A 16,679-nucleotide genomic window follows, 5' to 3' on the forward strand; every position below is an offset into this window, starting at 1 on the left:
CCAGCAGGTCCCAGAGACCAGAAGTGGGGTCAGATGCCCTGCAGAACTCGCCCGCCTGCCAGCGTGAGGGGCTGCTGCCCACTCGAGCTGCAGAGCCCGGCCTGGCACCACCCCCCAGCCCCACCTTCTCTCTCTGGATGTCGCTCTTGATCTGGGAGATCTTGATCTTCATGGCATCCAGCTCCTCATCCAGCACCAGGGGGATGTTGGGTGTGGCCTCTGAGTCATCTACTGTCTGGAAGCTGAGATCCGTGAGCGGGATGTACCATTTGCAGTCATATTGCTGGGTTTTGCTGGGTGGGGGGAGGGGCAGGTTAACAGGCTGACCACCTTCCTTTGCTTAAGTCACTGCTTTCGACTCTGGGGAACCCTAAGCTCATGGCCACGAAGTTTACCTGACCTTCAAACTCTGCTCATGGTCCCTGAGACAGGCTGGGATAAGGCCACAGGCAGACACTGGCGATCCAGCCTCGGTGACCCCTGGGGAGGGTCATCGTGCGCGTGTGACCCAGGCCCCACGGGTCTGACAAGCCCTCATCCACCGTACTCTGTGCTGACGGTGGTGGCTCACAGGCTCCCTGACGCGGGAGACCACCTAGGCCGCCAATGACAGTCAGGAGAGGACTGCAGACACGTCCAGAGCTGTAGAGTTTGAGGGGCTGCAAATCTACCCAGTGTAATCCCTCCCTCGACAGATGGGGAAACCAAGGCTCTCTTCTGATTAAACCCACTCAGCGTGGCGATGGCAGGATGGGGTGAAGAGCCCAGTTCTGGTTCTTCCCAGACCTTCTTTCCTCCATTCCAGCCACTGCTTCCCACCCCCCGGCCCCCCACTGCTGCAACCTGTGTGGTTTGATCCCTGGGGGTTTGGGTGGGGTCTGCAGGCCAATCCTGAGAATCACTTAGAAGCCACCATGATCTCGGGAAGACAAAATGTAGGGATCACCTAGTGATGCCCTCCAAGGACAGGAGAGGGGCAGCCAGTGTCCATCCCCCACCTGCACCAGACCCTGCAGCCCCCCGACCTGTCTGGGTCACGACATGACAGCCCCTCAATTGCACCTGAAGTCACAGTCAACAGCCTGGTCACCCACCCAGACCCTGAATGTCCCCAGATTCCTAATGATGAACTTTGACCTTGAGCCTGGCATCACGTCCAGTTGGAAACAGAATGTAGCTTAACAAGAGCAGCCTGGCAACAGGTTACGACCTCTCAAGGCTCACTGGAAAGAACACCAGGTCTCCTCCTGTAGAAACCACCCCATACCCCGGGGACCCCCCTCTCGGCCGGGGCCGCACCGCCACTCACCCTCCGCTCTGCTTCTTGAGCTTGGTGCACAGGAGCAGGTCAGTGAAGAGGAAGACGTGCCGCAGCTTGCGGGCCCCCTCCACCAGCTCCACCATGAAGCTGTCCTTCAGCAGCTGCCGGTGCTGCAGGGGGCGGGGGGCTGGTCAGGGCAGGGGCGGCCAGGGCCTCCACTCCCCCCACCTCCAACCCTCACACCCACTTCCCAGCGCTCCTTCCACCTCATCCGCCCGCAAGCACACACGCCAAACGCCTTGCTCTTTGTTCATCAAAGTTCCCAAGCCCCAGACAGAGTCACAACCACTGGCCTGGAGGCCGGAGGAGACATTGCAGCCAAGGCGACGGGAGAGCCCTTCTGAGCAGGGAGGCCCACGCATCCCCAGGACAGGCCTGGAGACCCAGGCAAGAGGCCGGCCACGTGGAGCGGGGACGCTCTCGTACGGGGACCGTCAAGGCTCAGGTAACAAGGGCTTGGGGCTCGGCCTAGAGGGGACTGCCTGGTAAGGGGGGAGGAGACGGGCCGGGAGAACTCCGAGAGGGGGCAGTCACGCTAAGGGCTGGGCCTGGATCTGAGGGAATCAGGAGGCTGGGCAGGGGTCCCCCAGCTGGGACCCCACATTCTAGTCCTTCTGAGGTCAGTGCCCACTGATGGTAGGGGCCCACATAGGGGCTTTACACCTCTGATGCCCACCCCTGACCCTGAGGCATCCTCGAAGGAGCAGGGAGACTAGAGGCGCCAGTTCCCAGCAAGCCCTGTGCCTCTCTGCCCCTGGGGGCTTCATCTGAAAGACAAGGGATGGTCCCATGGCTCACAAGTTTCCAGGGCACATGGAGATAAGTCGGTAATTCAGTGGACAAACAGTGCCTGCCACCTCATCCGGGCTGGCGCTGTGCCGTGCCGAGGACACAGAGACAGGATGAGAGGCTGCCCCGCGCGCGCCCCGGGTGTGCTGTGCCAGCACGTGGCCTGTCATTGGATGTGACCCTCCTGCTGCGGGTGAGTCCTCGTGCCCACTTCGAAGATGAGAAGCCTGAGCCTCAGGGAGCTCCACCGTCCACCCCAGGCAGCACAGGGAGCGAGCGGGGACACGCGGGGGTCTGTGCTCAGGAGGAAGGAGACCAGGTGCTCAATGGGGACCCTGCCCGCCTGGCCTCAGAGAAGGCCCCCCAGAAAGGGCAACTTCCCACCCCTCTCTGTGATGGCCTGGGAAGGGTCTGGAGGGTCAGGCACACACACCACAGGGGGCAAAGACTCACAGCATCTGCCTACCCCTGTCACCCCCCCAACAACCCCACCCCACCCCCGCCAGCAGGTCTGGGCACCTGGCTCCACTGCCACCTGCCGCCTGAGGTTCTTCTCAGGGAACCTGTGCCTCCCTGAACTCCCCCCACACTCTCAGCAGGAGCCCCCGAGAAGCAAATGCAGCCTGGGCCAGGCCCCCCAACACCCCCACGTCACCGTCATGCGCAGCTCGGCTCACAGCAGCCGGCCAGGCCCTGGCACGGAGACCGGATGATTTACATGGGAGCCGCCAGTGCCAACCAGACCATAAGTGGGAGGGCAGGAGGGCTGCCCAGGCGCCCAGGCCGTGACCCATCGTCACTGCCCTCCCCCGCCTGCTGTGGGCATAGGCAAGCCCCGCGTCCGCACCCATGGGAAGCACAGAAGCATGTGCACCTGGGGACACGGCCATGCAGCACTGGAGACCTGGGCAGCCTGACTGCGGGGTCTGTGCCGGGGGGCAGGTCCTGGGACACTGAGGTCCTCGAGGAATGCCCCCTCGGCAGGGACACGCAGATGGTCTTCCAGCCCAGGAGGCAGGACCAAGGGACATTCTGTGAGGAGGGGGGGACTGCAGTCCTTTCTCCACACAAAGGAGCTGAGCTGCTGGCCACTGCCAGCAGAGGGCCCCCGACGTCCAGCTCAGAGGTGGATTCGCCCCCTCTGTCAGCAGGTCAGAATCGTCCAGGGTCCCAGCCCTGATGGAGCCCCCTGCAGGCCCTTCCCCTCCTCCCCGCCGGGTCCTGCCACTCACAGGTTCATCCAAAGTCCCACCCCAGCCACCAACTTCATCCTCCAGAGGCCACCGGCATCACCCTGGCACTTGTGGCAGCCCCGTACATCCACCCATCCGTGGTAGTAGACACGGGCTCAGATGGCAGCCCTGCGGGGCTCTGATGGGTGGACTCAGTTGCCAGGCCCCTCCCCATGCACCCCTGCCTGTGCAAATCCTCATCTTTCCAGGAGAAGCCCCCCACCCCATGACGTCCTGGCCTGAGCCTTGCTCTGTGCTGCACCCCGTCTCCGAGGGCCACACGAGGTGCACAGTGAGGGGAGTGGACGGTGTGGCTGTCCTCTGAGTGCAGTAGGATTTTCTCACCACGAGCTTCCCCATCGTGGCAGATGTCCTCCCTCCCAAGGAGGCCCCAGGCCTCACTTCTGAACCCCAGCCCACCCTGGGGTCCTGCAGTGGCTCAAACAGAAAATGCGCAGATGGCCAGGAAGGGTCTGCCAGCGCCAGGAAAGCAGGGCCCCCACCCACGATACTGGCAAATCCACGAAGGGAGCCTGGCCCCTGGCCCAGTGGTCAGGCCTCATTCTGTCTCTATCTGTGGACCCCAGACCCCAGCTCTCGAGGTCGTCCCAGGCAGTGGTGTAGGTGTGGATCTGCCTGAATCCTGGTCTAGCCGCCACCTATCTCCCTTACTGTGCTCCTGACGGACAACCCTGAATGAAGGCGCGTGCGACTCAGACTCCTGACCTTTCAGTGTCACCGGCCTTTCTCCCCGATTCGTGGCTGAGGCACCCAAGCGATTCCCCTCAAGGAGCAGACACCACAGGTCAACAGGACCAGATGCTGGTGGGGATGGGGTGGGCGCAGGTAGAAGCCCTGCCCCCATGAAGCACCGGCCCCTACACACTTCCCACTCAGGCGCCCCGGGACCCCGACCATGGGTCCACGGGGAAGGGGGCCTGGGATACAGATGCGGGCTCAAGGGCCTGGCTGACAACTGCCAGGCGACATCTGATTTTCCTCAATTCCTGAAGGCAGCTGCTTCCAATGACCCGAAGAGCAAGGAGGCGCTTCTCCCCGGGGAACCTAAGTGCAGCAAGAGACACAGGCGCAGACCCAGCACCCACAGGACTTGCACAGCTGCTTCCCAGGAGGGCGGTGCCCTTATAAAGGAACTGCCTGCGAGACAGCATGGTGTCCCAGGAGGGGAGACCAGGCAGCACGAACCCGACAGGGACAGGAGTCTTGGCGGAAGCAAATCCCGAGTCTGGTGAGGCCGTGTGAACTGCAGACAAGGGAGGCCGAGCACTCAGGTACCACTTCCCACACAGGTGTGGGAGCACAGGACTGAGAGCAGCCTGCCCGCCAGCCCCAAGTCCTGGAGGGTCAGCCTCGGCGCCGCCGAGCACCTGGCACGCTAACGGGAAGAGGAGTGGTTCCGAGCGGCAGTTACAGTAAGGTTTGCTGCCAGCCCACGTGTTGCTGGGCCATACGGCTCCTGTCCGTGCACGAGACCCCAGAGGCCGCGGGTCCGCCCCCCCGCCCCGCGCCGCGGTGCCGTTTCCAACGAAAGATGCTCACACTAGACGCCGCCCCTGACTGGCACACCTCTGCCATCTCGCTGCGAGCTGCCTGGCACCGGGCTGGGCCCCTCCCGGGAAGGAGCGGAGGTGGCAGGGGTGGCGTCTGAGCCCCTCTGTTCCATACCCTGTCATCTACGATGTGCAGAGAGATGGAGACTGGGATGGGCTGTCAGAGAGGGAGGGAGGAGGGGAAGGAGAGCCCTCCTGGCCGAAGAAGTCAACCACGTTCGTTCTCCAGCCGTTCTCTGGCCGCAAACACAAACCACACGCCCCTCCCCTTCATCCGCTTTCAAGTCCTTAAACCCACTGTTAACTGTATGTTAATGAAAGAACACTCAAGAGGAACCGAGCGGTCCCCCAGGCACACAAATGCCATCCTCCTTCTCACCGCTCTCCTTAGCTGGGGACCCTGATCCGGCAGGGTGTGCGGTGCCCGGGACATAACCCCCCAAGTGAGGCCTGCACCCCTGAAACCACACCCCGATGCCCTGCACAATGGCCTGGGTTCACCCTGCCAGGGTCAAGGGCCCCCAAGTCCAGGCGTTTCTGTGTTGGGCTGAGCTGTGTGGATACAGTGGGCCCCACGCCCGCCTCTGCTCGGCCGCCATGCTCACCTCTCCCTTCTTCACGGTCATGGACTGCCGGCGGGGCGTGATCTCCTCGTTAATGCTGGACAGGAAGTTCTGCGAGATGCGGAGGGCGTCTTGCAGCAGCAGGTGGTCGGGGTGGCCAGGGGGGGTGTGTTTCAGCAAGTCCTGCATTGGACGAAGGACGGAGTCAGAGCAGCCCCGGCATCTCTGCTGTGAGAGCCGCAGACGCGCTGGGTGTGACCTGGGGCCGCCTCTCACCATGGCTTGGGCCGCGCGGCAGCACTTGTGCGAGCACTGTGCCGGGAGCAGGCCCCTAACGGCGCCCCACAAGCCTATGCTGTTTGCACGTTGCAGAGAGGGGCTCCACGCTACAGGTCTGGGGCAGGTTTCTCTACCCGGGCCCTGGTGACATGCAGGGCTGGTTTTGGTGGGGGCTGTCCGGGCACTGGAGGATGCTGGCACCGTCCCTGGCCTCTGCCCATTCGATGGCAGTGGCGCCCCCTCACGTGTGGTTGTGACAAGCAAAAATTTCCCTGGACATTGTCACAGGTCCCCTGGGGCAGAACCCATCCTGGTCCGCCGGTCCATGTGAGGTCAGGAGAAAGCCCCTGACCTTCCCAGCTCCTCCTCTTTTATTTATTTTATTATTTTTTTGTGGTACGCGGGCCTCTCACTGTTGTGGCTTCTCCCGTTGCGGAGCACAGGCTCCGGACGTGCAGGCTCAGCGGCCATGGCTCACGGGCCCAGCCGCTCTGCGGCATGTGGGATCTTCCCGGACTGGGGCATGAACCCGTGTCCCCTGCATTGACAGGCGGACTCTCAACCACTGCGCCACCAGGGAAGCCCCCGGCTCCTCCTCTTTTAGATCAGAGCCTGAGAATCCTTCTCTACTGCAAATGAACATAATTTGTGCTCAAAGTCTACGGCTTCCTGGTTCAGAGAAACAAAACCCTCTTAGCTCCCAAATCCTAGAGCAAAGAGAACCTGGGGAGATGAAGTAAGCTCAGGGGAGGCTCTGGTGTTGGGGATCCCAGTCCCCCCTCACCGCTCCTGGTGGTTCTGGCTTCCCCCTGCCAGGCCTGGGCTCATCGTGGTGAGGGAACCAAATAAAGGATCTCCAGGACTCTGATGGGCCACCGGCCAGAGCCTCCCAAACCGCAAATCTCAGCTTATCTCCCTCCATCCAGGAACTCTTAGTCAGAGGATGGTAAGAAGTTCTGAAACGTGCACTGGATGGAAAACCACGCAGCTTAAAAATGAACAAGGCAGAGCTGTTTGGGCCAAAGTGGGACAACTGCCACAATATAACATTAAGGGGTAAAAAGCCACATGTGGAATGGTATGCACAGCACAACACCACCTGAGTGATTTAGAAAGATGCCACGTGTGTCGGCATAAAGATCCTTGTGGTGGTGGCTCCTTTGTGCGGAGGAAGCAAGACAGGAAACGGACACTTCAAACACTTCTGTGACTTGGTTGTACATTTTTTAAAAAATGTGCATGTCGGGCTTCCCTGGTGGCGCAGTGGTTAAGAATCCGCCTGCCAGTGCAGGGGACCCAGGTTCGAGCTCTAGTCTGGGAAGATCCCACATGTCACAGAGCAACTAAGCCCGTGTGCCACAACTACTGAGCCTGTGCTCTAGAGTCCGCAAGCCACAACTACTGAACCCACATGCCACAACTACTGAAGCCCACGTGCCTAGAGCCCGTGCTCCGCAACAAGAGAAGCCACAATAAGTCCGTGCACCGCAACGAAGAGTAGCCCCTGCTCGCCGCAACTAGAGAAAGCCCACGCAACAACGAAGACCCAACACAGCCAAAATAAATAAATAAATTTATTTAAAAAAAAAATGTCCATGTAAGACTTACTCTAAATACAGACAAATAGGATCACCTGGCAGGATCGGGGGCCTTTTTTTCCCTGCTTTTGTTTCTCAGTATTAAGACGACCACTTAATAATGTGCAAGTGACTCCCCACTGCCTTTAGGAGCAGCCCCGCCAGGTGGGCCTCCCTGCACACCCTCTCCGCACACGTTCTCCTGGCTGGAGAACGTGGTCTGACCACAGCCGCGGGATGCACCTGCCATTGGTGCTCCAACCTGTGCTATGTGTCCCCGCCCTCTCCCCCGGGGAAGCTTCTCCACCCACAAGCCTCTGTCCATGTGGGACGGGATGCTCCCTACCTGTACCCGCTCTGATGAGGCATCTGGAACACCTGGCGAGCCTGCTGCGTTCCCCCCTCCCACCCCCAGGAGCCCAGGGATGGCAGAGGTGCCTCGCTTCTGCATCCTCAGTACAGGTGTGTGGCAGAAAAGGGGGCAGGTGGGCAAAATTGACAGATATCAGTGTCAGCCCCAGGACAGAAGCCAAGAACCCCAGGGCAAGGAGGCCCCGGGCCCGAGGGACTCACATGCAGGACCAGTGTGCTCCTCGTGACCCGGTCCACAGGCTTGTAGAGCAGGGCTGCGGAGAGACGAAGGGTGAGAGAAGGCTGACCGCCCGCCTGCCCACCCACCCTCACTGCAAGGGTGGAGGTGGGGGCAGCCTCAGCCTCCACATTCCCTGGGAACCCCACCTCCCCTCCGCTCAGTGACAAGGTTGAACCCGACGCATTGGAAGGTCGGGAACATGGCTGTGAGCCTTCAGTCTGTGACACCAGTGCCAGGTCCAGGGCTGAGCAGAACCCGACCTGCGTGGCTGACTGAGCAGCAAGCATTCAAAGGCCTCCGTGTTGACGGCCCCCCGGCCTGGGTCAGGGAGCTGGCCAGCACTCTGCGGAGGAAGCGCCGGCGCAGATCCCAGGCCGGGGGGTGCGGACCAGCACGCTACTCCGTGCGTATCCAAGCCTGAGGCTGAGATGCGGCTCTTGGTTTTATAAGCGTTTTTGGACCCCTGGACACCGGCAGCATGGAGCCCCAACCGGCCAGGGCCATCCCCGCTTTTCCATGGTGGGCACAGCCCATCACGGGCACAGTTCTCACATGTAGGGTGGAGCTCCGCCCATAACCCCCACAACTAGTGCAGGGCATGCACTGTTATCCCCATTTTACAGAAATGGGGGAAACCGGCTCAGAGGGCGGTGTAGCTGTGGCACCGGCCCACGTCTGCTGTTCTCTGTGAGCGTTAACTCCTCCCAAGACCCTAACAGCCAGAAACGAGAAGTACCTTGTTGCTCCTGAGCTCACTCTGCCCAGAGGGATGAGGGCAAACACAGGCCCGGGAGCCCGACTACTTGGCCCTGACCCCTGCCCAGCCACTCTGAATCTGCGTTCTACACGGTCCTTTCCACCCTAAACCTGTTTTATCATCTGAAACAAGGGAAGACAAGAGCCTCCTGCAGGGCCGTTGGGACAACAAGATGACACTGTAAATGCCCGGCAGTGCCTGCTTTGTGGGCTTCCGATAACTCCCACCTCTTCCTGGTTCCCTGCCCCACCCCCACCCCCCATTGGTGGCAACAGGTCCTGACCCTGTCCCTCCGCACCCACCATGGCCAGTGCTGCTCCCTCCCCATCCCTCCACCCCCCACTACTGGAAATCTGGAGCAGTAGAGGGGCCGGAGTGTGACCCAGCTGGGCACCCTGGCCGCTCCTGTCTGCTGGCAGCGGCCGCCACCACAGGGGCATGCAGGGGCTTCGGCACGGAGAACTCACTTTCCAGAGAGTTCTTGGTCGTTTGGTCCTTGGCATCCTTGTTGCTTCTGGCTCTCAGGTTCTGCAAAGAGAAAAGCACGTTTTCCACAGGGCAGATGAAGCAGCTCTGATGTGTCAGCGAGTTCACGGTCAGGAACCTTCAGCAGAACTCTCACCCTCCTCTCACCGCTGAGAAGCCCAGATGTGGCAAACCTCAGGGCTGTGTCTGGGCCACAGCCTGCAGAACGGGGCCAACTGAGCACACGCTCGCCCTGGATGACGCTGCTGACATCAGGATCAGAAATTCTCTATTCTAAGGGGCTGTTCTATGCACCCTGGGATGTTGAATAGCATCCTATGGGTGCAGCAGCACCCTCTCCTCCTGCTGTGACAATCTAAAACGTCCCCCGGCATTGCTAAGTGTCTCCAGGGGACAAAATCAGCGCTGGTTGAGAACCTCTGACGCAGAGGATCCTGCAAACCAAGGCAACTGGCAATGCCCCTCCTGGGTGCACAGATCAGCTTTCCTGGAGCAGTTAAACAACGCGCAAGGGGCTGGTGGGTCAGAAAGAAGAGCACTCAGCTTCGGGGAGGCCAGGGCAGGCCGCTGGCATGCACTCTGCCTCCACCCCAGCCTCCCCTCCCCTGACTTTGCAAACGTCCTTGCCCAGGAAGTAAGCAGAGCTTTTTAGTGGGTGGGTCATTTTTCAACACAACCGTGTCAAAGGCACTGCTGATTTGGTCCAAGGTACCAAGAGAAATGTGAATAAAAGGTCCCTGTGTGCCTGAAATAGTCTCTGGAAAGAAGCTGTGGCTAATCCCAGTACGAGACTTCTGAGTGAACAGAAGACACAGCACAGGAATGGGAAGGGGCCTGGAGATGACCGTCCCAACCTCTCAGGCTGTGGGAAACCTCTTGGGACTAGAAAACATAGTGTATTTTAAGCTCACGGGGGCCAAACTCACAATGCACCTTGGTGCCTCTCCTGAGAATTTAGCTCCCCTCAATAACTCCTCCATCCATCTGCCTCAGCAGCTCCCAGAGGGTGGGCGGGGGGATGAGGGGGCGTGAGAGCTCAAAACTGCAAAAATTAGGTGCCGCTCACATGAGCCAGGGCAGCAGCCCACGCGCCAAGGGCCCCTGGAAGGTGCGATGAGCGTGGGCACCTTGAGCATCTCGGGGCTCTGGGAGGCCTGCCTTGAGAAAACTTACAAGTTCGGTTTAACCCCACATTTCCCAAACTGACTAGACTCCGGAAGCCCTTTTCACATGATTCCTGTTACCTACTTTTTATCTGGGGAGCTCGAGCTTGCAGAACCCATCTCAGGTAACTCCAGTCTGACTGGACACTGCAGCACACCCATTTCTCAGGCCAGTCCTGGGAGACGTGAAGGACCACTGCTCCACCCTGCCTGTCCTTGGAGATGGACATCCAGTCCCCATGGCCGAGCTCTGACCCCCCAGAATGCAACTCCCCACACCTCTAAATGGCCTGCTTCTTCTGCGTCCTTTTGGTTCATTTCACTGTCTGTGTGGCTCTAATTCCTCTGGGTCTTTTTTGAAACATGGATGGAAAACCAAAGTGGATACCACCTGATGGTAAAAGTTTCACAGAAGCGGCATTTGGCCGCCCCGAACCCCGTCCTGCTGCCTGTGCCTGTGCCTGGTTGGTGGGACCACGTGACTCCCGCTTGGTATCCCACCGTCGCTTCCTCCCTCCTCTGTAGACACCTGTCCTGGTGGACGTGAACTTGGCTCCATTTAACCATAGCCTGCTCTTAAAAGATTATGACTCTAATTTGTCAAAGTCGCCTGGGACTTGGCGCCAGCATTCCAGCTGTTAGGAGTACGCGGGCTGCTAGTTTAATGAACTAAAGAGAGGAACAGACCCAATGCTGCAGGCAAACGAGGGCAGCTTCAGAGGGAAGTGTGGAGCCAGCCTGCAGCCCTGGGTGCATGTAGCCCGTTACCAGAGGCACCAGGTGGGGAGCAGGGCACCCACGGGCTCTGGGGAACGGTGTGGCACGTTATCACCATGGGAGACGCCGGTGCTGGGACCCACAGGGCCCAGCCCCCGTGATAAATTATAAAACAGCACAAATCCCCTGGAACAAAGCCCAGGCGTGACAGTCGGGGTACGATCGTATCCCAGCAAGAGACCCTCCCCTGCCTATTTCTAGTTTCCGTTTCTCTTCCTAAAGCTGGGGTTTCACTTGGAGGTCTTCCCACCCAGAATCCTTGTTTGGCGGGGAAGGCAGGTCAGGGCTCTGAGGACTACAGGCCTGGGAAGAAGAAAGTATCATTCAACTGCCACGGGCAGAAGCAGGATGGAGCGGGGCAGGGAGGACCTGGCATGGCCACCAGCCCCCGATGGCCACCCGTCTTCTGCATCCAGGGGGCTCTTCCGAGGCCCCTTGTGCTAACACTCCAGGGCTTGAGGTTTCAGAGCCCCCGGGCCGGTGCAGTGCCCAGCCTGCAGCTTCCTCCCACGCGGGTCGACAGAACGCACACCAGCCCCATCCCCCGGGCCGGATGCAGACCCCAGAGGAGCAGAGCATGACACCTCCCCACCTGCTCTCCATCCGCAAGGTGCAAAGTCGGCCTCAGGACTCAAGTGTCGAGACCTCTGTTAATGGGGCAGAACTATGGACACCCCGAACTACACACAGACAGTGCAAGTCTGTCTGGGGTACCCCAGAGCTGGGCCCTGGCCGCTGGGGAGGCAGGGTGCTCCTCGGGCTGCTCTGTCTGTCTGCTCAGGACAACCCACAGGCATCCAGAAACAGAGCTGAGGTTCACAACCAGACCTTAGTTTGCTGTGCCTTCTTCTCCCGGGTCACGGTGTGCCAACGACCAGCCCACAGCCCACCCTCAGGAGGTGGAGGGGCGCACCTGTCTGAACAGCGTCACGCGTACCTCAGAGATTTCTGCAAACTGAGCGTTGGCCTGACAGCACTTCTCAGCCGTTTCCATGGCAACTCCGTAGTTGTCCACAAAGGCCCGGTACACACCCAGCTGGCTGGCCTGCAGGGAGGAAGGAAGAGAGTGTGGGACAGGTGTAGGGCAGGTGTGGGACAGGTGCGGGACAGGAGGTCTCCATCCCTCTGGGTAACGGGCTTCTGTGCACAGCTCTGGAGGAAGCCCAGGTGCAGCAGACAGTGCAGGGCTGTGGGAACTCAGCTCCTCCACGCTGTCACTGCCTCCCACCTGCTTCCCCTCCCCACGCGCTAAGCATGCTTCCTTCTTCCAAAGCGACACATTGAGAAGTGACTCACAGCCCCGGGCGGGTAGCAGTTCTCTTCATCCTCCCACCCCACTCATTTAAATGAGGCCACCAGCAGCAGCTGAAGTTCCAGGATATCAGTGAATGTGGATGAGCGTCTCCAGCAGGTGGGGTGGAGCGCCCCCTTCGCATCCTGGCAGCGGGAGACCTCAGTGGACCCATCCCTGGCCTGAGGGGCCACTGCTCTGCTCCTATCTGATCTCTTCAGACACGCAAGAAACACTCAGTTGAGCTGCCCTTGGAGAAGAGGGGCTCACGCTGCCCAGACATGAGCCCAGCCCAGACCTGGCAACGGGGCCCAGGTGTCATGCTACACTCCTGGCAGGTGGGAGACCTCTGCTGCCGGGTGCAAGGCGAGAGGTGTTTGTTTGTCCTGTTCTCAACCAAAGGCATTAATAGAGTGTCTCCTCACTCGGCCTCCTGCTCCAACACTCAGTTGAGTAAAGACTTCCATGGTTGGGGGGAGGTGTCCTGTGTGCAGCCACCACCATTGCTGGGCCCCAGGTCACCTCCAGAGGCAGCAGGGAAACCCCGGCCTGGGGTGTAAGGGCAGATGCCATGACCTGCTGGCCGGGCCTCCCACTGCAGCTGACCCGGAGCGGGAGGACCAAGGCTTTTGCTGATCCTGGTGTTTGGTCTGCATCGAACCTAAATTTTATTTCTACATGCATTTGCATTTATACTGAATTTTGTGTTTCTTCAGATGGCAATCCCAGATGCCCTTGGCGCTGTCTGGTCTTCTGGACTCGCTCCTTGAGGGGGCTGCGTGTGGGCCTGGGGGCGCGAGAGAAAAAGCAGCAGCTGGAGGAGGCCCTGCCTGGCCCCACTGAGTACCTGGACGAGTCGCTGCATTCCAGATGCCAGGTTCCCTGCTATCCGGTCGGACCCAGAGCCCTGCCTTCTCCCCCTCTCCCTCACTCACTGAGCGTCCCCCACAAAAACAAAGGCCCTGCTTGAGGCACTGTCACCTCGAATCATTCAGACACAGCGCAGCCGGCTAGCAGGAGACACACGATGAATAAGTAAAGCAACAAGTAACATGGCAGATGGCTGAAGGCAGAGCAGGTGAGGAGAACAGCGGGGCTGCTTGACATGCTGTGGTCAGGGCGGTCTCTCTAAAGAGGCAACGTCTCAGCCGAGTCCTGAGGGGATATCACTGTTGAACTGTGTCCCCTCAAAATGCATATGCTGAAGCCCTAGCCCTGAGCACCTCAGAATGTGACTGTATTTGGAGATGGACCTAAAGAGCTGATTGGGCAAAAATGAAGCCATTCAAGTGGGCCCTGATCCAATCTGACTAGGGGCTTTATGAGAAGCAAAGATTAGGACACAGACACAGAGGGACGACCACGTGAGGACACAGAGATGACGGCCTCTACGCGCCGAGGAGAGAGGTCTCGGGAGAAACCAGCCCTGCTCACACCTGGATCTCAGACTTCCAGCCTCCAGAAATGGAAGGAGATAGATCTCTGTTGTTTGAGCCACCTGGTCTGTAGCAGCCTTAGTAAACTAACACAGGGTCTTTGGGAGGAGAACCCCTTTCATTACCTCTCCTGCCCCCTCTTCCAGGAGCTCACATCTTCCACGTGATTTTTGAGAGGTTCCAAGCAATTCATGCACTAATCAGAACCCGAGCTGCACCGATAAACCAATGGAGATCACGTGCCCCCCGATGTGAGGCACCGACAGGACACAGCATCACTGCAGTGTTTTGTTGTGTTTTTTTCCCTGCCAGAAGCGCAGAAGCTGAATCTTTTCCTGAAGAAACATCAGACCCACACTAGAATGCACCCTTCAGAAAAATGTCAAGGTTGTGGAAGACCAGCAGAGGCTGAGAAACTGGTACAGATGGAAAGAAACTAAGGAGACCTGACAACCACGTACATCTCGTGACCTGGACTGCATCCCGACTCAGAAGGAAAATGGCTACAAAGAACACGATGGCTAACTTGGGAGAGATCTGTAGGAGCATTGCATATTAAATAATAGTATCACTCAACTGTGAACCGTCCTCCGATGGAGGACCGTCCTGTGGGTTGTGGAAGAGCACGTCCTTAGCAAATACACGATGAAGTATTTAGGGGTAAAAGGGCAGAGGGATCTGCATTTTATACTCAAACTATTCAGCATGTGTGCGTGTGTGGGGGTGGGGGCGGGGTGGGGGGTGGGGGGTGTGTATACAAAGGAGAGAGAAAGAGATAAAGATTAAAGATTAAGCAAATGTGGCAAAGTGTTACAATCAGTGCAAAATGTTACAATTGGTATATCCGGCGCACACCCAGTTCTTTGTGCTATTCTTGCAACAATTCAGGAAGTCTGAAATGATTAGAAACAAAAAACCCGAGCTAATAAAAATTCAGCCAGAAACAAAGCCCCCGGATGGGTAGCAATAACCCACAGCCCCACAGGAAGGGGAGTTAAGGCGCCGTCAGGACAGGGCTTCCTAGCTACCAGGTGTGGCTCATGAGTTCCCGGGTAGCAGAGGTACCAGGGCTGGGGCATCACAGGCTCCTCGGGTCCTAAGACTCTCCTAGCTGGGGAGCCTGACCCCGCTGTGCTGATCTGAAAGGGACGGGGACAGTGTCTGTCTGTCCTTGGGGAGACCCAGCACCCCGCCCTGGCGGCACACACGTGAACATGCAGCACGTGGTTCCTGGGGCTCCACTTCCCACCGCGGCCCCACCTCTCTCCCCACGTCTTTGCGCTGCAACATCTGATACGTGAAGGTAGTTCAAGGACACCAGGGAAACCAGAGGAAACTTTCCAAATTCTGGTGTTCATCAGACTATTAAATTTTTTTTTTTCAGTTTCCGAGTGACTTCAGAGTGTTATTTGGGGAAGAGCGTGGTTGCAGTTTCTGCCCACAACACAATTCTTCAAAGATGTGGGCTTCAACGATGGGGAGCACCTGCGTCAAAACACAGCCTTCCGCTCTCTGGCCACGGGAAAGGGGTCCCGGGCGGGAGAGTCTGCAGCCCAGGGCGGTGGCCAACAGGAAAGCCACACCCGGGCGGAATGCCGGAGCCCAGCATGAGCCAAGACGGGCCGGCGGTGGGCCAGCTGGGCGTCTGGGCAGCCCAGGAGGGCTGGGGGCTGGCGTGGCGGTGGGCCAGCTGGGCGTCTGGGTGGCCCAGGAGGGCTGGGGGCTGGCGTGGCGGTGGGCCAGCTGGGCGTCTGGGCGGCCCAGGAGGGCTGGGGGCTGGCGTTCTTTCACCGCGTGCTCTGGGCACTTAGAGAGGGCCCGGTGACCTTGGCCACCCCACCCCCAGAGGACCGGCTTCCCTCGGGAGGGAGAACACTCCAGGGAAAGAGCACAGGAGGCCTGGACTACCCTTTAATCAGGATTAGGGGTCCTCAGAGGTGGAATCCCGGTCACCCAGGCCTACCCAGCACCCGCCTTCGAGGGCATCCCAGGATGGGGGCTCGCGGTGCTGGGAGGTGGCCTCTTTGCTGCCCCTTATATAGAGACATGCCCCACCAGCCTCCACCTAAAGAGACTGGCTCCCCCTTTAGACCCAGAGGTGGGGGCCTCCTCACACATGAACCTCACGCTTTGGAAGACAAACATCGCTCCGGCAGCTCCATCTGAGAGTTTTCTCCATCATCCTCATTACCCACGTCTCAGTTCAGTGTTCACCCAAGCCTGGTCCCTTCCGGGGGTGGCTGGGCTAGTGCCAAGGGGTCCACCAACCCGCTTCATCTGATTACTAGATTTTCCCAATCCTGTTGACTTTTTAAAAGCCGAATCCTTCGCTCCTCGTGGGCCCCAAGGTCAGCAAATGGCCAGAGAAGGTCCCTGACCTGCCCCCACGGCCGCCTCTCCCTCCCTGTAACCAGGGATCCAGAGCTACGTCTGCCAAATGGACTCCCAGCCAGTTTGGGCCCACTGAGCCCTTGCAGAAACCCTTGTTCTGTCATCCAGCACCACCCACCCTCCAGTATTATGCCCCTGAAGGCAGGGGCAAAGCACTCTTCCTGGAGGCACACAGACCAGGGGTACCGTCTGGGCAGGTGACCTCCTGCCCCTCGGCCTCCTCACTTGCACGGGGTGGAGATGGGACCTGCCTGGTGGGGCTGCCTCAGCTCAGCTGAGACAGGGCACCCGCAGGCCCCCTTGAGCCCCCTGATGAGAGCTGAACCCACTACCTGGGGACCAGAGGGCCTCACGGTCCCTCGGTTCACAGCCCGGCATGGCCATCCCCAGGTACAAACCAGCCCTCCTGCCTTCCTCCAGCCTGTCCACAGGGCACGTCCTGATTCCTGCAAGG

At 59.3% G+C, this 16,679-nt stretch overlaps 1 protein-coding gene across 2 annotated transcripts in view; it reads right to left on the reverse strand.

The window, feature by feature from the left end:
• BCR (BCR activator of RhoGEF and GTPase) overlaps window positions 1–16,679 on the reverse strand; it is a 98,028-nt gene that overhangs the window by 23,792 nt on the left and 57,557 nt on the right. For both annotated transcript variants that reach the window (XM_082852838.1, XM_082852837.1), the window contains exons 5-10: window positions 12,045–12,152; window positions 9,149–9,209; window positions 7,906–7,958; window positions 5,519–5,659; window positions 1,310–1,431; window positions 125–293 (exon numbers count right to left, since the gene is read on the reverse strand). In XM_082852838.1, the coding sequence (XP_082708964.1) occupies window positions 125–293; window positions 1,310–1,431; window positions 5,519–5,659; window positions 7,906–7,958; window positions 9,149–9,209; window positions 12,045–12,152 (654 nt within the window). The remainder of the gene's footprint in view (window positions 1–124; window positions 294–1,309; window positions 1,432–5,518; window positions 5,660–7,905; window positions 7,959–9,148; window positions 9,210–12,044; window positions 12,153–16,679) is intronic.

Source organism: Leucopleurus acutus, assembly GCF_964270905.1.
Source record: "Leucopleurus acutus genome assembly, chromosome: 13".
Taxonomy (NCBI): Eukaryota; Metazoa; Chordata; class Mammalia; order Artiodactyla; family Delphinidae; genus Leucopleurus; species Leucopleurus acutus.